Source organism: Schistocerca nitens, chromosome 7 (genome assembly GCF_023898315.1).
Source record: "Schistocerca nitens isolate TAMUIC-IGC-003100 chromosome 7, iqSchNite1.1, whole genome shotgun sequence".
In the NCBI taxonomy this organism is placed as follows: Eukaryota; Metazoa; Arthropoda; class Insecta; order Orthoptera; family Acrididae; genus Schistocerca; species Schistocerca nitens.
Genome location: NC_064620.1, coordinates 38,342,329 through 38,369,168, shown reverse-complemented (window position 1 = coordinate 38,369,168; position 26,840 = coordinate 38,342,329). Strand labels below are relative to the sequence as shown.

The 26,840-nt window shown below is 38.0% G+C and overlaps 1 protein-coding gene across 1 annotated transcript in view; it reads right to left on the bottom strand.

The window, feature by feature from the left end:
* The window catches only part of LOC126195460 (neural-cadherin-like), a 368,993-nt gene that overhangs the window by 12,393 nt on the left and 329,760 nt on the right, over positions 1–26,840 (bottom strand). Inside the window, exons 18-19 of the mRNA XM_049934087.1 lie at positions 8,746–9,006; positions 6,414–6,752 (exon numbers count right to left, since the gene is read on the bottom strand). Coding sequence (XP_049790044.1) covers positions 6,414–6,752; positions 8,746–9,006 — 600 coding nt within the window. The remainder of the gene's footprint in view (positions 1–6,413; positions 6,753–8,745; positions 9,007–26,840) is intronic.

Genomic DNA, 26,840 nt, shown 5'->3' with positions numbered 1-26,840 from the left:
ACTTTTTGCCAAGAGGTAGAGGGAAACATTATTATAATGTAGGCATGCTATTCAAAATCACCAGTGGGAACTGCTCTCTAACGGCATCATTCTGCTTCATGACAATGCTCACCCAATGGCAAGAACAAAGATGAAATTGGACAAGTTCCATGGGAATTACTGGATCATCCACCATACAGCACTAAATTAGCACCATCAGACTTCCGTCTGTTTCCAAAACTGAAGGAATTTTTGGTGGAAAGCACTTGGAAAATGATGACATGTTGACAGGAATTGTTACTAGCTGGTTTAATGGTCAGGCAGCAGAGTTCATTGATGCTGGGACCCAAAAGCTGCTGCCATAACTTGACAAATGTTTAAATGCTCATATTGACTATGTTGTAAAAGCAAAGAAATGTGCATATTGTAGTTTGTGATACAATTTAAGTTCATAAATAAAGTTTCTTTTACTTCATTACGAATCGGTTCTTACTTTAAAAATGACCCTCCTAAATGGAAAAGAGAATCTCTACTTTTAAAACAAGTACTTGAATTTGTGGTTTTCTAGTGACAGAACTATTTGTCATTTACATAGAAAGCCACACCTGGCCATATGACATTAGACCATCCTTTTTGGTGGAAGTCTGACATTTGATACCCAGGGGAGACAAGAAAGTGACATTTCTGTGAACTTCCAGTTCGACTACACATTTTCTGGATTTTGCTCCCGGGATTGGAATGACTCCTTACCCTCTCCCTTAAAACCCTCATCCTTTCATTTTTCCCACTCCTTCCCTCTTTCCTGATGAAGCAACCGTTGGTTGCGAAAGCTTGACTTTTGTGTGTATGTTTGTGTTTTTTTGTGTGTCTATCGACCTGCCAGCGCTTTCATTTGGAAAGTCACATCATCTTCGTTTTTAGATATATTTTTCCCACGTGGAATGTTTCCCTCTATTATATCCATGTCGTTAATTATATTTCTTCTTTGAGATGAAAAACACACTCATGAAAAAGAGAAATGACAAACTAGCCAGATTAAACAAACCTCAGTAACCCTGGAGAATGTGCAAATAGAAGATACAGGTGAATTAAAACGTGTAACATCACCCATATCTGGTGAGGGCACCTGTGCCAGGAAAGCCACTGATATCAGAGGCTGGTTGTCTGAAATTTTATAGCTGCCAAAAATAAGACTGCTTGGAGATGGATTCATGCTCAGTTGCTGTTACCCAACTTTGACTCTACAAGAAAACTACAACCACTACTGATATTTACCTGGATTAATTTGTCCTTGCATTGGATAGTGCTTTGGCTAATGAGAGTGGGGTTTCCACCACTGTGAGACTTACGTGAACCTGTGCTTAATATTATAATTTCCATATGTGTGCATCCCCTCCATGAACCATGGACCTTGCCATTGCTGGGGAGGCTTGTGTGTCTCAGTGATACAGATAGTCATATCACAGGTGCAACCACAAGGGAGGGGGCAGCAGCCTTTTCAGTAGTTACAGGGGCAACAGTTTGGATGAATGACTGATCTGGCATTGTAACATCAACCGAAACAGCCATGCTATGCTGATACTGTGAACGGCTGAAAGCAAGGGGAAACTACAGCTGTAATTTTTCCTGAGGGCATGCAGCTTTACTGTATGGTTAAATGTTGATGGTGTCCACTTGGGTAAAACATTCTGGAGATAAAATAGTCCCCCATTTGGATCTCCAGGCAGGGACTACTCAGGAGGATGTCATTATCAGGAGAGATGGGAGAGAGAAAACCGGTGTTCTACGTATCAGAGCGTGGAAAGTCAGATCCCTTAATCGGAAAGGTAGGTTAAAAAGTTTAAAAAGGGAAATGGTTAGGTTAAAGTTAGATATAGTGGGAATTAGTGAAGTTTGGTGGCAGGAAGAACAAGACTTTTGGTCAGGTGAATACAGGATTACAAATACAAAGTCAAATAATGGTAATGCAGGAGTAGGTTTAATAGTGAATAAAAAAATAGGAATACAGATAAGCTACTATGAACAGCATAGTGAATGCATTATTGTAGCCAAGGTAGACACGAAGCCCACATCTACCATAGTAGTACAAATTTATATGTCAAATAGCTCCACAGGTATTGAAGAGATTGAAGAAATGTATGATGCATTAAAAGAAATTATTCAGATAGTTAAGGGACCCAAAAATTTAATAGTCATGAGGGACTGGAATTCGATAGTAGGAAAAGGAAGGGAAGGAAATAGTAGTGAGTGAATATGGACTGAGGCTAAGGAATGAAAGAGGAACCCACCAGGTAGAATTCTGCAGATAACTTAATCATAGCGATCACTTGGTTTAAGAATCATGATAGAAGGTTGTATACATGGAAGAGGCCTGGAGACACTGGAGGATTTCAGACAGATTATATAATGATAAGACAGAGATTTAGGAACCAGATTTTAAATTGTAAGACATTTCCAGGGACAGATGTGGACTCTGACCACAAATATATCTTTTGTCTTTGCCTTATATAAAATTTTGTAACATTATAAATACATGAAATATGTCCTTGAACTTAATGTAAGACTTATATATGCCATGACAATTGGAAAGGGAACTTATATATCATTTGGCTGAGATTCCAGTAACTTTAATTTTATATCTCAGACCTGCCTCGTGCTTAATTTTGAAAGTGTAACAAAAATTTCTTTTGTCATTGTCACACTTGACTCTATGGTGTTTAGCAAATATATTGATGCATATGAAAGTACTTCACATAATATGAACATTGTAACACTTGGATGATCTGCCCAATGAGGCAGTTGACTTTGTTTATTTTTTGATATGAGATATGCTGTAATTCGATGCATTTGGCTACCTTATTTCTTCTATATTTTCATATTTATATGATAATTTATGTTTGCACAGCAACAGATATCAGAGAAACACAGTAATTCTGTATCATGCTTTAGTATTTTCATATTTATGTCTCAGATATGTCTCATTCCATTATTGTTAGCACTTACTGTGAAGGGGAAAGCAACAACTGTGTTGTGTAAATATTCCTGAAAAAATACATTAATTAATGTTTGAATGATTGTAAAGGTGGGAAAGTGGCATTGGAAGTGTCTTGACAAATGAAAAATGGAAAGATTGGACACTGGTCAGACATTTCATTCTATATATGTAGGGTGAATTATGTTAACTGCTGAGGAACTATACCCCAATAATTTACTTATACTATATTATACTAATATATTTGTTATTCAATACTATATGTAAATGTCAATATAAATTGCAGAGAATAGTGCTGTAGTACTTAAAAATTTTGTATCAATATGATTTTAGTGATATGTTATAAAAGAACAAGTTAAAATTACAATATGAGATTTAAGACAGGAAATGTTTTAAGTATGAACAGTTGGAATTTTGCTGAATTGAACTATTCTATTCAAAGCAATAAATTACACAACATATATGATGGTCATAAGGAATGGAGTATGAGCCACATTTCAGGTTTTTGCAACGGAGACCTTCCGACGAGCAGAGATCTACAGTGTACTTCAGTTTAGTGCTCTTCATTGCACATAGAGGAGACTGAACACTTTGTTATATTATGGTCTAATACTAGGTGTACTTGCCAAAGATTGGCTAAATACAAACTAATATGGATTTTGAATATTGTAGTATCTGATACTAACGCTCCTTCCACAATGAATCAGCAATATTGAGAAAGAGTTATACACACCAGTGTCTCCATTGCACTCAGGAGAACCTGGAGGATCTAATTACAGACATAAATATACAGAAACAAGACCAATTCAGCTAACTTTCAATAGATAATTTTCTGATTGAAATAGATTTACCTCATATTAATGTTGTAATAGAAGCTACAGACAAATTCTGCGAATTAACTTGTTCTTTCTTTGTGCATTTAATTAATATTTTGTTTAATCTAGTTGAATCTGATACAAAATAATTTATGATAATTTTACATATTTGGTTGTACATATATTTTGCAAAATGTTTGTTCATCCAATTGATTGTAAAATGAGAACTGTTAGTGTAGATCTGTCAGAAAAGGTTTTGTTCAACTTTCAGTTGCACAAATCCTTTTGGGGGCTGTTGAAACATAGCAGTCTAATTAAAACCTATTTAAATACATAAATTTTAACCATAAACAGTAATTTCTGACATAGAGGTGTATGGAAATATGTGGTTGTGACAAAGTTATGAAGAAAATAATTACGGAGTCTTAATTACACTAATGTGTAGAAGTACGTTCATTGGTAGGAACATTTTATATGATATGAATCTTCTGTAATATGTAAATATAACAAGTGTATTGTTAACATTTGATACCTAAGTGTTTATACATGCTTCAATTTATATAGAGACTAGAATTCACTCATGTGTTTGATATATAAGAGTCAAGGTAATCATTGAAGTATATCATTTGTTTTAGGATGAGAGTTTTAATTGTTGATTAATCAAAATATGTTTCTAAACAATACCGAGGATTGTTCGAGATTGTTAAGAAAGTATAAGTAGTTACAGCCATGTTGGCAATAGAGTTCAGTACTTTGTGTGATTTCAGACAGAAAGCATGTAGCTTGTTGATTTATTTCATTATTGTAAGTATGTTACAACTTATTTCAAATTTGTCAAGATGCTTTTAATTAATTTGAGATTATAATAAATGTTCAGTGGAAACAAAAAACAAGATTAATTATTTTAAAAAATTGTGTCTGTGTATGTGCGGATGGATATGTGTGTGTGTGCGAGTGTATACCTGTCCTTTTTTCCCCCTAAGGTAAGTCTTTCCGCTCCCGGGATTGGAATGACTCCTTACCCTCTCCCTTAAAACACACATCTTTTTGTCTTTCCCTCTCCTTCCCTCTTTCCTGATGAAGTAACTGTGGGTTACAAAAGCTTGAATTTTGTGTGTGTGTTTGTGTTTGTTTGCATGTCTATCAATATACCAACGCTTTCGTTTGGTAAGTTACATCGTCTTTGTTTTTAGATCTATTTTTCCCATGTGGAATGTTTCCCTCTATTACATTCATAACTTTATAGTTATTTGTTTTTTACAGTGACTGAGAATCTAGGACTTCTGCTGCAACAGATTGCCAGCTACGGTGAGTAAAAACAGCCCTTAGAATGTTATACCCTTCAGTGATCAAAACAATGCCATCTGGCATTTTTTAAATTAATAAGCTCTCCAATCGGCACACTGTCTTATGACTTACCAGCCCAAATTGCCACTGGTGTTGGCAACAGATATAGCCTCACAAAGAAAGCATGGGGTTGTTCTCCCTCATGAGTTAGAGGATGGTACAGAGATGCCAATTAGATTAATTTAAAGGTGGTTACTCCAGCTCAGCAGTGTTACTCTCAGACTGGAAAGGAAGTGTTGACCATTGTTTCTGGTGATCTTAAATAATATACTTTTTATGGACACATATTTCATATTATCACTGAATATAAACCATTTGTGTCACACTTTTGACCCAACGTTAATATGTCAGTGTGTACAGTTCTCTATTTGATGAATTTCCAATATTCCATTTATTATTGCATTTTCATTCAGAATTCTAATGTGAATGTACTATCTGGCCTTCCAGCACATCCAGATAATGAATTTGATCACCAGGGAAAAGTTTGTTTTCACGTATATGGCCAACTGGAGTAATTACTTATCAAGTTTCCTGTAAATTCCCAGGACATTACTACAATGTCTCAGCACAACTTGGTTCTTTAACTGCTTCTGTAGTATGTCCAGTTGGGTTGGCCTGCCACACTCTCAGGCACAGACCCACTTTGCCTTTGCACATCTCAAAGCCATTAGTAGTCATTGTGTTCTCAGATGTAGTAATATCTTCAGTAGTATGAGGGTATTGGTTGAAATTACTTTCGCTGAATAAAAATCAGCCATGGCTGCATAATTTTGCTTTGTGTATAAGTAATGGTGTTAGTGCTGACAAATAAAAGTTCAATTATGCAGCCATGGCCAATTTTCATGTATCACAGTTCATTTCAACAAATATGTCTCTGATGTTGTGCACTGTTTGTGTAAAATTTTTCACGTGCAGATTTGTCTGTTTTCAGGATTCATCATTATTTCAAACTCTAAGCCCAAATCTGCTGGTTGGCTAAAATTTGCTTAAAGTCTGTGAGTCAAAATTGCAATGTAACAGAAATATGGGCAGAATAAAAACATACTGCATCTATTTTTTGTCTTAAATATCTGTAAAACAGGAAGATTTGTATGAGTGATTTCATACATTCCACATAGAAATGAGAAGCTCACTCCCTGAACTTTTTGAATGTCTGCATACAGCTGTGCACATTAATTAAGTGAAGATCCATGTAGATCACACTAACCCCGTGGGATCACAGGACATTTTGTTAGGTCAGCTGGATGGTAAATAATGTGTGTTTTTTTTAATATACATACCCCAAGTATAGCATATTCCTTGCTGTCCTGATTTGTAACACGAAACAGCTCTCCATTTGCTTCTCTTGTTCGAAACATGAGCTGAATTAGTGTCCGCAGTTTGTTCGGTTCAAATGACAATGAAAACTTCACAAAGCTGTGAGAGCCAAATCGTGTAGGTACAGTTGGTGTAAGGCAGCTGTGTCCTGACCATCCAGAATCACAGGTGCAATGAACATCAGAAGTGTCAGCATTGCAAGAACCATGGGCACCACAATCAGTAGTGGAGCATAGCTGCTCTGTCACTGGGCAGCCTCTTCTACTGTTTTCTGACAAAGCCGGATCAGAAAGATCATACAGCTGTAAGCCAAGGCAAAAAGGTCATACCCAATATTCTAAAGGAAATAAAAATTTATTGTGATAAATGCTTAAAACATAGCTATAAATGTTCTACACCATATAAAGGCAATTGAAAGCTCAACCTAGTAATTAATTATTCATTAAAGCCAAAAACACCACATAACAATTTATTTAAAATGATATTCTACACACACACACACACACACACACACACACACACACACACACACACACACACACACACAAACTGTGCAGTCTTTGAACTTTGTGTGTTCTTGAGACCTTGCATTATATTCTAAAATACAGTGTGTCCACAAAGTCCCTTTACAACTTCAAAAGTTTATTACAATGGCAGTTGTTGAAATGTTTTAACAAAATTTCTTTTATTATAATCACTGTTTACTAAAGTTTTTATAATATCAAATTTCATGTTTCAGACACTTTGTTGATGAAAGGAACTGAACCTCTATAAAATGGCAACTCCTAAGAGAAAGCACAATGTTTGTCCTGGTTTATTGAGACAAAATCAGATGTTCAGACTCAACAAAACTTCAGAACAAAGTATGGAAGAGATCCGCCATCACACCTTTCAGTTCATGCATGGCACAACAAATTAATGGAGACAGGGACAGTGTTGGATAAAATGTCTTCACTCATTCACCTACGAAGTCCATCCACTCTGCTGCCAGACAGTTGCAACTACCACGTTCAACTGTGCATGAGGTCCTCCACAAGAACTTATGGTTGTGTGCTTACAAAGTGCAACTGTTACAGACACTTGAGCCAAATGAAAAGCAAAAACAGACAGAGTTTGCACTCAACATGCTGGAACGCATTTCAGAGGATGAAGCATTCCTGAAGCGAGTTTGTTTCAGTGATGAGGCAACCTTTCATGTTTCTGGTACATTAAACAGACACAATGTGAGAATCTGGGGATCTGAACACCCCCTTGTGACTAGGGAGATTCACTGGGATAGTCCAAAAGTGAATGTGTGGTGTGCAATCATTTGCAACTGAATAATTGTTCCATTTTTCTTCAACGAGACAACAATTACTGCAGATGTTTACCTCGACCTTCTGACCCAATATGTCGCACCACAATTGATTGACTTACAACCAACTATCATTTTGCAGCAAGATGGTGCACCACCACATTGGGGACTGCATGTTCGTCGGTTCCTCAATGAAACATTTCCAGGCAGATGGATTGGGAGTGATGGGCCAATTCCTTGGCCACCATGTTTGCCAGATATCACTCCCTTGGACGTTTTTATGGGGGTATGTAAAAGATATTGTGGATCAAACAATGATACGGGACATTGCTGTCTTGAAGCAAAGGATTCATAATGCCATTGCCACCATTGATGACGCTATGCTACAGCGCGCATGGCAAGAAACTGAGTACTCCAGAATGAGATTTTCACTCTGCAGCGGAGTGTGCGCTGATATGAAACTTCCTGGCAGATTAAAACTGTGTGCCCGACCGAGACTCGAACTCGGGACCTTTGCCTTTCGCGGGCAAGTGCTCTACCAACTGAGCTACCGAAGCACGACTCACGCCCGGTATCCACAGCTTTACTTGGAAGGTAGGAGACGAGGTACTGGCAGAAGTAAAGCTGTGGATACCGGGCGTGAGTCGTGCTTCGGTAGCTCAGTTGGTAGAGCACTTGCCCGCGAAAGGCAAAGGTCCCGAGTTCGAGTCTCGGTCGGGCACACAGTTTTAATCTGCCAGGAAGTTTCAAACTGAGTACTGTCTTGATGTGCTTCGTGCAACTAAAGGTGCCCATATAGAGGTCTATTAAACACTGTAAAAATTTTTTTATAAACACTGATTACAATAAATTTAATGTTGTTAAAATATTTCAACAACTGCAGTTGTAATAAAATTTTGAAGTTGCAAAGGGACTTTATGGACACCCTGTATATCTACACATGCTTTTCATTAATAATTTTAAAAATATAAATATTTTTGTCATTTAGAACTATATCTTACCTGGCCATTGTAAAACAGGTTTCTGATGCAACCAGAAAACCCAGTCATGTTGGGCATCAAATTCCATTTATACTTTCCCAATGGGAATGGCCTAGCGTAGATGCCACCAATTTGAAGAGGCGAATTGACATTCAAGTATTCACTGAAAAATGGAATTTTTCTTTGGGCTTGGCAGCTGCTGTCATCGAACCTTGCAGGTGTACCATCTTCAGTATCATCCATGACAGCAGATTTACAGAAGTCCACTACAAGATGAATATTCTATTTAAGCAAAAGAAAGAACTTCTATCGATTTATGTTATGCATGTTAGCTTCATATTACCTTTCCATATAAACAAGAGCATATCAAACAATACAACCAGAATGTAAAGTACAGCATATTTATTATTTTTCAGAAGTAAATTAAATAAAACAGATACAGATATTAAAATTGGATTCTGTGAGTCAGTATTTATGAAGGGAAATACATATCTTCCTGTTTTTAGCTTTCTCGTCAACTGATTGTAATAAAATAGGAAGCAAGTACAACAAAACATATAAAATGTATATTTTTATAGGAATGAATTGTGTTGTTGTGGTTTAACAATTTGAGGAGGGATGTAAAGAAGAAGAAGAAGAAGAAGAAGAAGAAGAAGAAGAAGAAACATGACATCCAACACCCAAGTTAGTTACTTAGGACTGAATTGTGTTTTTGTGGTTTAGCCATTTAACAATACTTTAATGAAGCAATAAGAATTTAGACTAATAAAAATAATTAAGGAAGTAATAAAACTTAAAAATCATTTGAAATTACTATTCATAAGAGACAAACAAAAGATACTTAAGATATTGCATTTATTGACGTTTCTTTGAATGTCATGGAACCTTTCTTAGTTCTGACTGTCTTAACCAAAAGAACGAAATTTCTTGTGGAAGCAACATTAAATAGTTGATACAGATTTACTGTTTGTCTGATAGTCTTAGAAGCAGCCTGGTAACAGTACTGTTACTGGCTAATTCTTCCAGTAAGGTAATGTTACACTGCAAAAGTAGTTATGTATGACAAATATGTCTCTCAAACATCAGTTAGTTTCACCAGCAAGGAGCGGAATATATTTCCTGTTGTGCTAGGCAATGATTTGGATATAATAACTATACAGAACTTTCTTGTGAGGGTTATGTAGATCTACAGAGGTGAAAAAAAGTTCATATCAGGGCATTTTATCATCAGCATTATGACAGTGAAATTCATGTCAAATCATAGCTTGCAGAGTTCATTGTGTGTCATCACTTCAACGTGACATGGGAAACCAATGGCACACTGAGATAAATGTCTAGAATTCTTTTTCGCTGGCCTCAGTAAAACATTTCAGTTATTCAGTAATGTATGTTGAAGGTTTTTGACAGTCATCGCCACATCTGAACATATGAGGAGGAAGACCATAATGGGGCTTCTCTCAAAAGTGGTTATAAATGGATGGTTTATACACCGATCACAATACTAAGGATTGGAACAAATTTTGATGTGGTAGGTGGCAAAAATCTTATTCTTCTGATATTTGTAGTATATCTAAATAATCTCCTAAAACTAATTAAATTGCACAGATTGCTTCTGCTTCTCCCACAGCCAGTGCAGATCATCTGCTTCAGTTGCAGAATTTAGAGAATATCTAAGTTGAAGATGAGAATCACTTGGACACGAGGCTGATAATACGGAACAGTGGATTACTCTAACTCCACTTAACTACATGAAAGTTGATAGTAATGGGGAAGCTAAAAGTACATCTGACATGTTGTCTGATGTGAATCCATACATGCGTGGTCACCAAAACATGAGGAGTGATATGACAAACATCATTATCACAATGAAGCAAACAACACCTGATGACTCAATAAAAAACAGAAGACAGGAATAACAGCATGAGGAAACTTCACAACTCAGGCAAGAAAAGCTGGAATATGAAAGCAATTTCACCTTTTGTTGTGTAAAAGTACATGAGGGAATTCCAGTTGTGTCACTTCCAGGTGAGTGAAAGTTTTGATGGTTACATTAGACAAATGATGCACATGAATAGTGGAAGAGAAAAGGAGAAAAAGAAAGGGGGAGGTAGAGGTAGAGGTAGAGGTAGAGAGAGAGAGAGAGAGAGAGAGAGAGAGAGAGAGAGAGAGAGATAAAGGAGTTTAAATAAAACAACATTTCTCACAACTTTGGCATGGAGGAACTTGACTTAACCCTAGGCAACATGATGTCAAAAGAAATTGTTTCTTTTGATGGAGTCCTTGGAAAATATCACATCTTTCAATAAAGCAATGGCTTCTTGCATTTTTCAATTTGGATCATCATTTTTCAATTTGGATCATCATATAACATATTTTGTACATGTTTAAGTACCTCCCATTTTCTAAGGGGCAGTCATATGAAAAGAGACAGATGGAAAAAAGTAAGTAAACTATTTATTATTTCAAAAGTATTCACTATCACTGTTAATAAATTGATACCACTGTGAGACAAGACTGTCAATGCCTTCAAGGAAAGATGCTGGCAACTGCCTACAGAACCATGGCTGTTGCCAGGGATGCATCTCCTTTCCAAAGCCTATTGATGGTCATGAATGTCTTCCTCAGGGCTCCAAAAATGTCAAAATTATATGGGGAGAGACTGGGACTGTATGAAGGCTGTGCAAGGGCTTCCCAGTGAAACTTCTGCAGTGTAGTTGAAACAATCTGCCACGAAAATGCCCACCAACATGTTACCAAGGTTGTTTCGACTAAGCTGCGTAACTTTCAATGGAAAGCTGTTCCACATCCTTGTAGTGAACATTTGTCAGTAGAGTATTACTCTACTAAATAATAGTCTTTCACACCAGCATTACTGTGGTATCCTGAACAGAAAAATGTAGATACATATCTTGAATCATATCTTGCCACAGAAATAAAATCTGATATTTGTACTGTATAACATTTGTGTGGTATTACATTTTTAGTGGTCCTGTTGTGCACAAAATCAGTTTTTGCATAAGACATTGGACAAGTCAGTTTATATATATATAAAGATCAAAGCAATTTCTATGAATAAATATCTGAAATTACAAATAATGCTCTTCATAGATTTAAATATTTATATAATACACTTCATACGTTTAAATATTCTGCAATGTTGTAAAAGCAGTGATGCTGTAGGCACGACTTTAAAGATTTTCTAAAGGCTTTAACCCCAGTATTTGCCTTTATGGTTTTGAAAATTTGTTATAAATTTTAAGTCCCATGTGGATAACACCTTGCTGGCACAGAAATGTATTGATTTGGGGCAAATGCAAGTTTTTGGTTTGTCTGGTATAATGGTCATAAATATCAAACAATGGAAAATCCAGTATCAAATAATGACAATATTATGAAAAGAAAAGACTGAAAGAGCCACCAAAAAACTGTGGCCAAGAAATAGGTGGCTTGCCCAGTTTATGAGTGTGTTGCACATTCAATTTTCTACACTTCAATGACTGCTTTACAGGTTGTGTCATGTGGATCCTACATACTTGCAGCAGCTTTTCTGAACTGTGTAGCTGGGAATTCTCCTTGCAATAAATCCCATGTTCCCGTAAGCTCCTGGCCCCAACCATCGTTAGTCCCTGTCCACCCACCTAGCCCCATCCCTCTCAAATCTCCTGACTACACCTAGCTGCCCTCCCCTGTCCCCACCACATCCCTACATGCTTCCACAAACAGCACTCTGCCTTCCCCCACCCCTTACCTGATGTCCCTCAATCTTCTGGCCCCAGACCCCTCTTTACTTGCACCACCCAATTGCTTCTCCCACAAGGCACAAGGCACAGTTGCTCCTAGTCCAACCTCAATGCCAGAGAAATGGTCATGTGTGTGAGCTGTGCTTTCATGAATGTGTGTATGTTATCTACTCATGTAAAGTCCCCTTGTCTGAAATCTTAGCATGTAAAGCAGTCTTTTTGTTGTGTCTGTCTGTGACTCAACACCTCCTTTTTATGGTGAGTAGCAATCTTTTATGATCATCAATATCAGTTTTTTGCAGGCTACTGTCCTTCCTATTACATTTATTTTAATGGTATCCATGCAGCTTTCAAAATGGTGTCTTGCTCCAAGCAAAGAGCTGTCACTGAGTTACATTTGGAGAGAAACCAGAACATCACAGATAATCATAGGTTCCTGCAGAATGTCTATGGAGACCTGTCCTTGAACACAAGTGGAGTAAGATGTTCAGCAAGGCATCTGTCATCATTGCAACCAGGTCTTGCAAACCTGTCTTAATTCCCACGTTCCAAATGGCCACACACAGCTGTGGCTCCTGCACTGTTGGAAATCCCTGCACTGTTGGAACATGCGGACACTCTCATTCAAGATGACTGACGGATCACAATTAAACACGTTGTTGCACAACTGGGCATCTCTTTTGGTAGTGCTGACACACTCACCTACCAGTTGGGGTACTCAAAAGTAAGTGCCCACTAGCTTTCTTGCTGCCTAGCAGATGACAAAAACCTGCCTTCAGAAAAAAAAAAAGTGTTACATTACTCAATGATGTGACGGTACAAACCCCCGTTACTAGATGAATATTTTTAGTATGCCAGGATTGCTTTGTGGAGAGTGAGCGCACTACATGGTGCGTGATTTGCGGAAGCACGTGATGCACCCGCGTGAGATTTGCAATGGTCGGTGGGATGCCTCTGTCACCACGTGGCCCGCAGCTTGGGGCATTGTTTGGTTTTTCGTGCATTACACAGAAACTATGTAACTTACGGCGAAGAGTGATGCAGCAGTGGATTGCGGTCAGCAATATGCACCTTCTGAAAGATCGATCTTTATTTCAAGTCATGAGACGCAAAAGTTATAGTAACCTCAAAATCAGTTAATATCATGAAAACTGAAAGATTAATAAAAATAGTAAATAACAACTTAAGGGATGAGCAAGCACTCATTAAAAACGTTTCATCATAGTGGATCGAGTGCTGTAGTCATATGTTAAGATTCATAAATAATTAAGCCCGTAAAATGCAATAAACAAAGATTGAAGGAAAATTGTTTATAAAATTCTATAGAAAATTCGTGACGTAAAGAACGGCACTATATAATATTTTGGGTGGCATCACATGTATTTTAAACAAGTTAAGTTATACTATACACTTAACTTGCAATAGTTTTCATTGTTTGCAAATTATTATTAACATTTATCACCCATAATTAATTAATTATTATAGATATGAAGGTTTTGAGCAGTGTAAGGTGTAGATCGCTATAGATTACATCTAAAAACGGTGCTATATGCAGTTCTATGTTAAAAATTTGCAGCACAGATGTCAACAAACAAATTAGTGCTAAGTGGTGAAATTTTGCAAAAACTAAAACTTGATTTATGGGCTATAGAATAAACCAAGAAATTAAAGTAACATGGTAAATAAGATGTACTTTTCAGCATGGTTCTGATGGTGTACTTATTTCTGTGGAGGGACATATGTATCAAAATTTGTAACCTCAACTGGTGAGAATGGAACTTGCATAACCAGGGGGTTGACGTCCGAACCTATATAAGCGAGTAGCCATCTTGGCTAGAGGTCAGTCGTTTCAGAGGGTGGGTGGCAAGCAAGCCCCACTTGAGGGTGGCCCATGTGGTCATTTGAGAATTCTTTTTCGTGCCGATTTATTTCAACAAAGAGTATTGGTTAAGAGTGCAAGTGTGCAAGCATATATTTGGTGAACTGGAAGTGCTACGATTATTTGTGTGAGTACGATTTACAAGGTATACATCATCGGAAGTGAACATGTGGCGAACTGTGATTTCGCGCCAAAACTGTTAGAACAAAGATGACAGTGGGACTTGTTCTGTTCGAATAGGTTGAGTAATTTTAGTTTATAGTAGCCCACATTACTGCTATTGGTGGCTTGGAGTCAAATTATTATTAAAGAAAAACTGTAAACCGTCTCACCAGTGCTAATTTCATTGTGTGAAAGAAAAGAAGAACGCCAATAAATAGTGATTGAACTGTGTCGTGAAAAACTGATTTTAGTATAATCATCACCTAATTCTTGTTCCCTAGCATAAACTGTACTTATGTCTGAGTGAATAATTAATTCAAAAACTATAACAAATGTGCGGGTGTGGAAGTGTACTAATGCACCAAGTGTGGAAATCGTCCCCTGAGACTTACATGAGAGTAAAAAATTTGCAATAACATTTTTTAACCAGCATTTTGTATATGCACATTCGTGTGAACATTCCCAACCACTTCTTCTTTATTTACCGCTCCGTCACAATGAACACCTCTTGTGGATAAATGGTAAAGGTGGAATACCCAAGCTCTTAAACAGCACTTTACATGATTCGCTAGGTTAGTATCCAAATATAATTGTAATGGTGCTTTTTTGCTATCTGAAAGTAGTAATAGCTGCCTTAGAGTTATCCCAAAATGTGACCCATATTTAAGGTGAAAATAAAGGAGTCATGATATACAGTCTATGCTGTTTTGTCACTACAGCAGGAATTTAATGAGCAAAGGAGGTAGGAGGTCTTGCTCAATTTTGCACTAAGATATTCTATGTGCTTATTATAGTTTTCATTGCTTTACAGCCATAACTCTAAGAATTTGGTTTCTGTACTATTATCAACTACTTCATCACTGATAAAGATGAATGGGATGTACATGTCCTTGTTTAGAGCACTATGAAATTTTGCTGTTGTATTGTTTCTTACTATTTATTAATAGCTGATTATTCTGAAGACAGTTGCTACATTGGCCCCTGAGAGTGTATACTGATTGCTCTGTAATTCTTCTACTTTTCTCTTTGAATTGAACTGTGGCGTCACCTGCAAATATGATTGTTTTAGAGCAATTTGTGACAACTATGGTGTATGGTGTATGGTAGACTTAGAGAAAGCTTTTGACAATGTTGACTGCAATACTCTCTTTCAAATTCTAAAGGTGGCAGGGGTAAAATACAGGGAGCAAAAGGCTATTTAGAATTTGTACAGAAACCAGATGGCAGTTGTAAGAGTCGAGGGGCATGAAACGGAAGCAGCGGTTGGGAAGGGAGTGAGACAGGGTTGTAGCCTGTCCCCGATGTTATTCAATCTGTATATTGAGCAAGCAGTAAAGGAACAAAAGAAAAATTAAGAGTAGGTATTAAAGTCCATGGAGCAGAAATAAAAATGTTGAGGTTCGCCGATGACATTGTAATTCTGTCAGAGACTGCAAAGGACTTGGAAGAGCAGTTGAACGGAATGGACAGTGTCTTGAAAGGAGGATATAAGATGAACATCAACAAAAGCAAAACGAGGATAATGGAATGTAGTCGAATTAAGTCGGGTGATGCTGAGGGAATTAGATTAGGAAATGAGACACTTAAAGTAGTAAAGGATGTAATAACACTGTTCAGGTTTACGTCGCACTCCACTTGGCGTAGACCGGGACCGGGACTGTTCCCTACGCATGCTCGATGTTAACTGACTGGGCAAGGCCCGTGCTGCCTGAGTTGTTGTTGTTGTTGTTACGCTGGCAGAGGTCGCGTCCGAATTCTTGCGTGCCCTCTGGTGGACGGGACTCTACTTGCGGCAACTACTGTCAATGACACGCGGTGCTGATGTGCGCCTCCCGCGATCTTTCTGGTAGCTACTGCAAAGGAGTTTTGCTATCTGGGGAGCAAAATAACTGATGATGGTCGAAATAGAGAGGATATAAAATGTAGACTGTCAATGGCAAGGAAAGCGTTTCTCAAGAAGAGAAATTTGTTAACATCAAGTATAGATTTAAATGTCAGGAAGTCATTTCTGAAAGTATTTGTATGGAGTGTAGCCATGTATGGAAGTGAAACATGGACGATAAATATTTTAGACAAGAAGAGAATAGAATCTTTCGAAATGTGATACAGAAGAATGGTGAAGATTAGATGGGTAGATCACATAACTAATGGGGAAGTGTTGAATAGGATTGGGGAGAAGAGAAGTTTGTGGCACAGCTTGACTAGAAGAAGGGATCAGTTGGTAGGGCATGTTCTGAGGCATCAAGGGACCACCAGTTTAGTATTGGATGGCAGTGTGGAGGGTAAAAATCGTAGGGGGAGACCAAGAGATGAATACACTAAGCAGATTCAGAAGGATGTAGGTTGCAGTAGGTACTGGGAGATGAAGAAGCTTGCACAGGATAGGGTAGCATGGAGAGCTGCATCAAACCAGTCTCAGGACTGAAGACCACAACAACAACAACATTGCCTTTCCTTTTACAAAAAGTTAGTGTTACAATATTCTTCACCATCATAGAAACATATTTAACTTCAGACTGAACATTATCATCAGCTTTAGGTCCACTTCCACTTACAAGAAGTCACGATAGGCATCCACCAAACCTACACAATATACTCGTCCATCCTTACACAACCCCTGCTCCCAATCCCTTACCTCATGGCTCATACCCCTGTAATAGACCTAGATGCAAGACCTGTCCATACATCCTCCTACCACCACCTACTCCAGTCCCGTCACTAACATCACCTATCCCATCAAAGGCAGAGCTACCTGTGAAACCAGTCATGTGATTAACAAGGTAAGCTGCAACCACTGTGCTGCATTCTATGTAGGCATGACAACCAACAAGCTGTCTGTCCACATGAATGGCCACCGACAAACTGTGGCCAAAAAGCAAGTGGACCACCCTATTGCTGGACACGCTGCCAAACATGATATCCCTCATCTCAATGAATGCTTCTCAGCCTGTGCCATATCGATCCTTCCCACCAACACCAGCTTTTCTGAATTGCGCAGGTGGGAACTTTCCCTGTATTACATCCTACGTTACCATAACCCTACAGGCCTCAACCTTCATTAGTCACTGTCCTCACCCATCCAGCCCCATCCCTGTTCCCATTCCAGCACGACACAGCCGTCATTTCACTGCCATACCCAGTCTTTTAATTTCTTTTATTCCTTCTTTTTATTTCTCTCCTTTCCACTACTTACCCCCTCCCCTCTCTGCACCTTCTCTCCTGCCCTCTATCTAAACTGCAACACTTCACTGTCCGCCACTCCCACCATACTATCCTTCCCCCTCCCTGCCCCAGCCTCCTCCTTACCCCCACCCAGTTACCACTCCCATCATGCACTGGTGCTGTTGCTCGCAGTGTGGTTTCAGCTCTCTGAGACTACAGACGTATATGCAAGTTGCGTTTGTGTGTGTGTGTGTGTGTGTGTGTGTGTGTGTGTGTGTGTGTGTCTACTGCTGACAAAGGCCTTAATGGCCAAAAGCTGTAATTGTGTGAATCTTTTTGTTGTGCCTATCGCGACTCAGCATCTCCGCTATATGGTGAGTAGCAACTTTCCTTCTCTGGTATCGTTACATGCCATCCTGGATTTTCCATTGTTTGATTTCAACTCTCATATGGAACAGATATCATGTATTTTACATGAAAAATAATGTGATGGCAGATATTTCAAGACGTAAACCACAAACAAAAATGAGGAAACACAAATGCTAGTTTGTAGTTGAGTGAAGGATGGCATATGGAGACATTTAACTTCTCATAAAATTACTCTCACTTCAGGAGGAGCTATTGCTCTTCTTCAAGTGTAGGTACACACTCTCATCAGCACACAGAGACAAAAGCTAGTGTAATTTTCTTAGTTGTTGCTTGTGCTTCCAAGCCAGCCATAAATGTTTTTGCATGAGTGATTGGCCCTTCCACATATTTTTTTTATTTATTTTTTTTTTTTTTTTACAGGAAACTAAAATGTAGAATGTAAGCAATGAACCATGGACTTTCCCAAAATTGTGTGGCTTGCTAGATTCAGTGGTAGAGACAGCTATACTGTATGTGCACATCACAATGCAGGGATATTTGTAGATAGACCACACAGACTTGTAGTTCCTGAAGAGGGGCAACAGCCTTTTCAGTAGTTGCAGTGACTGATCTGGCCATGTAACATTAGCTACCATGGCCTTGTGAACAAGGGGAAACTACAGCTGTTACTTATCCTGGGGGCAGACAGTTCTAGTGTATGGCTTAATGATGATAACATATTCTTGGATCAAATATTCCAGAGATAAAATAGTCCCTCATTTGGATCTCTGTGAGGGGAATACTCAGGAGCATTTTCCGGAGTATTCCCCACACAGAGAGTGAGACAAACTAGCATTCTACATGTCAGAGCACATAATGTTCAATTCCTTAATCAGATAGGCAGGTTAGAGAGTTTAAAAAGGGAAATAGTAGTTTAAAGTTAGATGTAGTGGGAACTGGTAAAGTGTGGTGACAGGAAGAACAGGACTACAGTTCAGGCAAGTACAAGTTTATAAAGACAAAATCACATAGGGGTAATGCAGGAGTAGATCTAATACTGAACAAGACAATACAAAAACGAAAAAGCTACTATTAACAGCATAATGCATTCTAACCAAGACAGACAAGCAGCCAGGTTACAGTAATACAAGTTTACATGCCCACTAACTCTGTAGATTATGAAGAAATTATGATGAAATAAAAGGAATTATTCAGACAGTTAAGGGAGATGACAATTTAATTGGGATTGGAGAATGGAATTCAATAACAGGAAAAGGAAGAAAAGGAAAAATAGTAGGCCCATATGGACTCAGGTAAAGGGAAAGCCACCTAATAGAGTTTTGGACAGAGCATAATGTAATCATTGCTAATACTTGTTTTCACTCACCTCCCTAGACAGGGTTGGTAATGCACACTTTAATAGTGGTGGCTGGTTCAAATCCTGGTGGTGAAAAATTTTCATTGCCAATATTAGCCAAAAAGGAGAGGAGTGGTGGTGGTACAGAGTTCCTGATCACCAGTCTTTGCACCAACATCCTTGATTAAATGGCAACCTTCTCCACTGGAGTGGAGGTCATGTGATACTGCTGATGGTGATCGTCCATCAGATGGATATGTTAAAGCTCAGTGGCACTCTTATACATCTACATATATACTCTGCAAGCAACCTTATAGTGTGTGGTGGAAAGTACTTTGCATACCACTGTCACTTCTCTCTTTCCCTGTTCCAGTCGCAAAGGGTTTGAGGGAAGGATGACAGCTGGTAAGCCTCTGTGTGGGCTCACATCCCTCTAATTTTATCTTCATTATCTTTTAATGAGATATATGTACAAGGAAGCAATATATCGGCTGACACTTCCAGGAATGTACGCTTTTGGAACTTTAACAGTAGACCATAACATGATACAGAATGCCTCTCTTGCAGCATCTGCCATTGCAGTTACCTGAATGTCTCCATGATGCTTTCATACTTAGTAAATGAACCTGTAATGAAGCATGCTGCTCTTCTTTGGAACTGTTCTATTTTCTCTGTCAATCCTATCTGGACAGATCCCAGACTGATGAGCAATATCTAAGTGCTGGTCAATTTACAGTTTTGTAAGATATCATCATTGTTTATGGACTATGTTTCCTGAGGATTCTTCCAATGAATTTTTATAGTATGTGCCTTACATGCAATTAATTTTATGTGGTCATTACACTTTAAAGTGGTCTGCATGCATACTCATAGATATTTTATGGAAGTAACTGCTTCCAGTGAGCATTCTGCAATAATGGGTCTTTCTGTCTACCTATATGCAATACATTATATTTGTTTATGTGGAGAGACACTTGCCACAATCTGCACAAAGTGTCAATCCCCTGCAGATATTCCTGCATTTTGCTACAGTTTTCTAGCATTGCGACTTCTCTGTATACAACAACATTATTCACTGAAAGTCTCATGGAACTTCTGACATTATCTATTGTAAAAAGTAAGACCATTGGTAAAACCTAGAATTAACTGGTGAAACCTAAGACTTATCATCACAGCTTGGTAAAAGTAAAAAAAATTCTTATTACATGCATAGATTTTGAACTTTTACCAAGAGACATTGGTAAATCTTAGGATATACCCATATCAACTGGTAAAACTGTATTCATTAAGAAAATCAGCTTAGCAGTTTATTGAAATAGTTTGTATTTAGTGTAAATTTATGTATTTTAAACATTCTTACATTCCAGTGTGATTATAATGAGTAATATTCAACATTAGAAAAATTTTGTAAAATAATTTTATATAGTGAACATTAATTCTTTTTACAACAAGGCTGACTATTGTGGCATTTCAAATTACATAATATGGAAGAGATTTACACAGGAATTTTATAGTTGAACACTTTTTTAAACAATTGCACTTTTTGAACCGTTGTCCTCCAACAAAAGATTGTTTAGCAACCACTTCCTGTAGACTAATTTCTTCTCTTGCTTCTTCTTCAACATTCATAAAATTTTCCTTGCAGAATGTAAATTGGTTCCAGTGTGCAATGACTTCAGTTTACCAGATTTGGTACCAAGTTGATAAAATTTGTCATCTTGAATATTTATCACTACTGCTATTATAGATTTTTCATTAATTTTTGCCCTGTCTACATACAGCACTTTAATTCTCAGATTCTGTCCAACTGAAGGTTTTGGAATTTTGTTACATGAGGCTGCTTCCATTTCCTTTGCCTGCAATTGAAGACCTTCTTTGGCAGCTTCTAGGGTCCGTTTCACTTTATTAACACTGTTGGAAGTTGTCAACATCAAGTCACAACCATCAGCTGGTGCTGGTGTCTCGTTGTTAACTGTCATCAAATCCTGTGTCTCTGGTGCTTCCTCACCAGCTACAACTGCACTTTTTACCTCTGTTCCTTCTTTTCCAATACTTGATTCACTGGCATCAACTCCTTGGCCATCATTTTCAATTTCCTGTGAGTCAGTGGAAGTGGTGTTTAACATTATTTTCCACTCCTTTTCAGTGTTTATATTTTTTATTAAATCACATGGAACAAATGAGGTTGCAAATGTCCATTTTTGTTGGAACCCCAAACATGACTTCGTATGTTGAACATCTGATCCCTTCATGATAAGCCCTATTTTTCATTGCTTGCACAAACCTCAGCCCTTCAGACCATTCTGAAGTTTCATTTGTTTCCATCCAAGATGATAACATATTTTCGGTATCTTGGCTTGTTCATTCAACTGATCCCTAAGATTGACTGTGCCTCGGCTTCCATGGACTATCTTTGTATCACTCCACAACCCACATAAATTCTGAATGACTTGGTTACAAAACCCTCTACCATTATCAGAATGAAGGCTACTTGGGGGCACCAAAGGTGGTAAAAATGTCCAAAAGATGATATGCTACTTCATCAGCCCTTTTTGAAGTTAGTGCGTGGAGGCTAACAAATTTTGTCAAATGATCTTGGTATACAAGTATGAACTTTGACTTATTGTCTGGGTTTCTCTGCATGTCGATTAAGTCAATTTGGCATCATGAATTCATTTCACTGTGTATCTTAGGTTTCACTACAACACCTCTTTTTAATGTGTTTTGCTTTTCCTGACATGGTTCACATAATCTTAAATAAGTAACGATTGGTTCAGCAGTCACATTCTTGTACTTACGATTCAGTTCCACAATCATTGAGTTTGGCTGCCATGGCCTATAGCAATGTGGGTCTCATGTAGCACGTTAAACAGTTCATTACAACAAACATAATAATGAATTTCTTCTTTTCCAGCAGGCACTGGTGCTATGAGTTTCTCTTCGCCTCTGATGTTGAGAAAATCATATTGCTTAAAACGTCTGCAGTGAACAGATTTCTTATTGGAAATGAGTTTTGCATTTTTCACTTCTCTTAACAGAATATTATATTGTTCAGCAGTTACATAAAAATTGTTGTCCTTCTTCTTATTCAGTGATTCACTTAAAAGTTCATAAAATCTGTTACGCTTAACATCACTCATACTGATGCAAAGCCGCAGAAGAAACAGCACTAAAAAAAGTCACAGGGATGACTGTACACATGATGCTCAACACTGACTGAAACTATGCAGCAGTGAATGGACTGAGAATTTGTAATTGCCAACAAAGAAACTTATCCGAACACAAAATTAGCAACAATAATATTTTTCTGAACCTGTGCGAGGGAGGCAGGAGTCTTCGTTCCAGCTTTTACCAGTTTGCATTGATAAAACCAAAGAGTTACCAATGTCTCTTGGTAAAAGTTAAAAAACTATGCATGTAATGAGAAGACAAATTTCAGACTTTTACCACACCATGATGGTAAATCTTAGGTTTCACCAGTTAATTCTAGGATTTACCAATTATCTTACTTTTACAGCAATACACACACACACACACACACACACACACACACACACACACACACACACACACAACAACAACAACAACAACAACATAAATTCAACACTACACTGAACAACCACTCATCACAGTTATCTACTTGACAAGGATACACATTTTCGCTCCTTTTCCACCACTTCTGCTCCCCCCCCCCCCCCCCCCCCCACTCCCCAATCCCACCCCCCTGTTTCCCCACCTCTCTCCTGTCCTCTGTCTTACCTGCAGCACTTCACTGTCTGCCACCCCCATCATATTATCCCTCCCCTTTCCTACCCCAGCCTCCTCCTTACCCCCACCCAGTCGCCACTCCCATCATGCACTGGTGCTGCTGCTCGCAGTGTGGTTTCAGTTGCCTGAGACTCCAGTCGTGTGTGTGAGTTGCGTTTGCACTAGTGTTTGTGTATACAAACATGTGTCTACTGTTGATGAAGGCCTTAATGGCTGAAAGCTTTAATTGTGAGAGTTTTTTTGCTGTGCCTATCTGCGACTCAGCATCTCCGCTATATGGTGAGTAGCAACTTTCCTTCTCATAATATTGTTACAGACACACATTTGGAATTTTGTAATGGGTGAGAGGAAGGCAATGGCAAACTAACTACACTAGGACCTTACCTAGAATGGCAATGCAAGACTCACACATCTGCTCCCCCTACACCCATTTTGCTGAGGGTGGGACTACTTTGACTTGGAAAACTTGGTTCAAGAACTGTGAAAGAAGTTTGTACACCTGGAAGAGGTCTGGAGACACTGGAATGTTTCAGATATGCAATTTTGTCATAGGTAGACATCGTTTGAGATCGTGGCTGTTATATAAATTGTTGATAGTGAACAGCAACCAGCCACAAATTATTTTTACATTACTTTATTCAAAAAGTATCATTACCAGATTTGAATCTTTTACAATTCCCCATCAGACAGTTTTTTCATGCTTTCATATCAATACAGATTGTACACTAATTTCCTGTGATTTGCCCTAGGAAAAGCAATAATTTATAACTTACAAATCTGTAACCAAAATTATCACATAATCACTTTAACAGCTCATGCATCCTAGTTCCTTACTAGAATAATATATAGAAGGATGAAAAAGATGCGCTGGATGATGATCAGTTTGGCTTTAGGAAAGGTAAAGGCATGGGAGAGGCAATTCTGATGTTGTGGTTAATACTGGAAGCAAGACTAAAGAAAAATCAAGACACGTTCATAGGATTTGTTGACCTGGAAAAAGCATTTGACAATGTAAAATGGTGCAAGATGTTCAAAATTCTGAAAAAAGTATGAGTAAGCTATAGGGAGAGGCAGGTAATATACAGTATGTACAAGAGCCAAGAGGGAGTAATGAGAGTGGATGACCAAGAACAAAGTGCTCATATTAAAAAGGGTGTAAGACAAGGATGTAGCCTTTCACCCCTATTGTTCTATCTGTACATCAAGGAAGCAATAATGGAAATAAAAGAAGGGTTCAGGAGTGGAATTAAAATTCAAGGTGAAAGGATGTCAATGATATGATTCGTTGATGACATTGCTATATTGAGTGACTGTGAAGAAGAATTACATGATCTGCTGAATGGAATGAACAGCTAATGAGTACAGAGCATGGATTGAGAGTAAATCGAAGAAAGACGAAGACAATGAGAAGTAGTAGGAATGAGAACTGTGAGAAACTTAACATCAGGTTTGATGGTCATGAAGTAGATGATGTTAAGGAATTTTGCTACCTAGATGGTAAAATAACCAATGACAGATGGAGCACGGAGGGCATCAAAAGCATACTAGCAATGGCAAAATGGGTATCCCTGGCCAAGAGAAATCTACTAATATAAAATAGACAAATGTTGAAAATTAGGTGGACTGATAAGGTAAGGAATGAGGAGGTTCTGCGCAGAGTCAGAGAGGAAAGGAACATGTAGAAAACACTGATAAGGAGAAGGGACATGATGATAAGACATCTGTTAAGACATGAGGAAATAACTCCATGGTACTAGAGGGTGCTGTAGGGGGCAAAAACTGTAGAGGAAGACAGATATTGGAAAACATGCAGCAAATAAATGAGGATGTAGTTTGCAAGTGCTACACTGAGATGAAGAGGTTGGCACAGGAGAGGAATTCGTGGCAGGCCACATCAAACCAGTCAGAAGACTGATTGGAAAAAAAAAGAAAGAAAGAAAGAAAGAAAGAAAGAAAGAATAAAAGTTGCACTACTTATCTGTGTTGGAATGTTAATATAAATGCACCAGATGAACATTTCATGAAGTTGCATTACAGCACAGATATGTAGCACAACCATTTTGGGTACACATTTGTAATTTATAACTTACTGTTTATCCTAGGGCAGCTCACAGAAAACCAGTATATAATCCATATTGCTGGGAAAAATAATAAAAAAAATTAAAAAATTTAAAAAAATCAGATAATGAATTGTAAAAAATTCGAAACTGGTAATGGTACTTTTTGAATGATGTAATGCAAAACTAATTTGAGGCTGGTTACTGTTCATGAGGCTGGTTGCTGTTCACCATCAACAATTTACGTTTCAGATAGATTATATGAGGCACAAGAAAGATTTCAAAACCAATTTTCCAGAGACAAATGTGGACACTGACCATAATTTATTTATTATTACCTGCAAAGTAAAACAGAAGGAGCTGCATATAGGTAGGAAATTAAGGAGATGGGACTTGGATAAGCTAAAAGAACCAGAGGTTGCTGGGAGTTTCAAAGGGAGTATCATGCAATGATTAACTAAAATAGAAGAAAGAATAAGCAATTTAATATGAACGTCCCTGTGAGAAATGAAGTAGTGAAGGCAGCAGAGGACTAAGTAGATAAAAGGACAAGCCACATAAGAAATCCATGGATATTGAATTTACTTGATGAAAGGAGAAAATAAAAAAATACAGTAAATGAAGTAGGCCATGGAGAATACAGGTGTTTAAAAGTGAGATTTGCAGAAAGTCCAAAATGACTAGCAGGAATGGCTAGAGGACAAATGCACGGCTGTAGAAGCATGTATGACTATGTGAAAGATAGGTGCCAGAAAATTACAGACTTTTGGATAAAAGAGAGGCACCTGTTTGGAAATCAGATGGAAAGCCAGTACTAACCAAAGAAGGAAAAGCTGAAAGGTGGAAAGAATATGTGGTACATCTATACAAGAGAACTGAATTTGAAGACAGTGTTATACAAAGGGAAGAGGAAGTGAGTGAAGATGAAATGGGAGTTGTGGTACTATGAGAAGAATGACTTAAGCTGAAACTAGGCTCCTGGAGTAAATGATACAACATGGAATGATTAAAATCTGTGTGACAGTTAAAACTATTCCACCTCTGGGTCATAGTTTCTTGCATATCATGTAGTGTATCAGCAGTAAAGATGGAGAAGGAGGACTTTGATACAGTGGAGCTGGCGGAAGAGGCAGCCTCTTGTCCAAGGCCAAAGTGGAGTCAAATGTCACATGATTGTTCGAGTAAGGTTAATGTTGTGTCAAGCACTTTGGCAAAGTGGGGAATCTTGAGCCCATTAAAATGAAAGCCTTGTTTGCTAAGCACAGCCTTGCAACTCTCCAAAATAAATTTGTACAAAACCTCAATAGCCAAAGCTTCAATTGTAAATGTGTGACAGCCCTGATATTAATCTATTAAACAATGTAAAAATAATGTAAAAATGTTGACTTCAGCAGCAATAGTTTAATCTGCGAATATAAGATGACCCCGTATTTTTCGAATAATGAATTTGGGAAAAAAACCTCACCTTATAATTGTATCTAAAAACAAAGATGATGTGACTTACCAAACGAAAGCGCTGGCAGGTCAATAGACACACAAACAAACACAAACATACACACAAAATTCTAGCTTTCGCAACCAACGGTTGCTTCGTCAGGAGAGAGGGAAGGAGAGGGAAAGACGAAAGGATTTGGGTCTTAAGG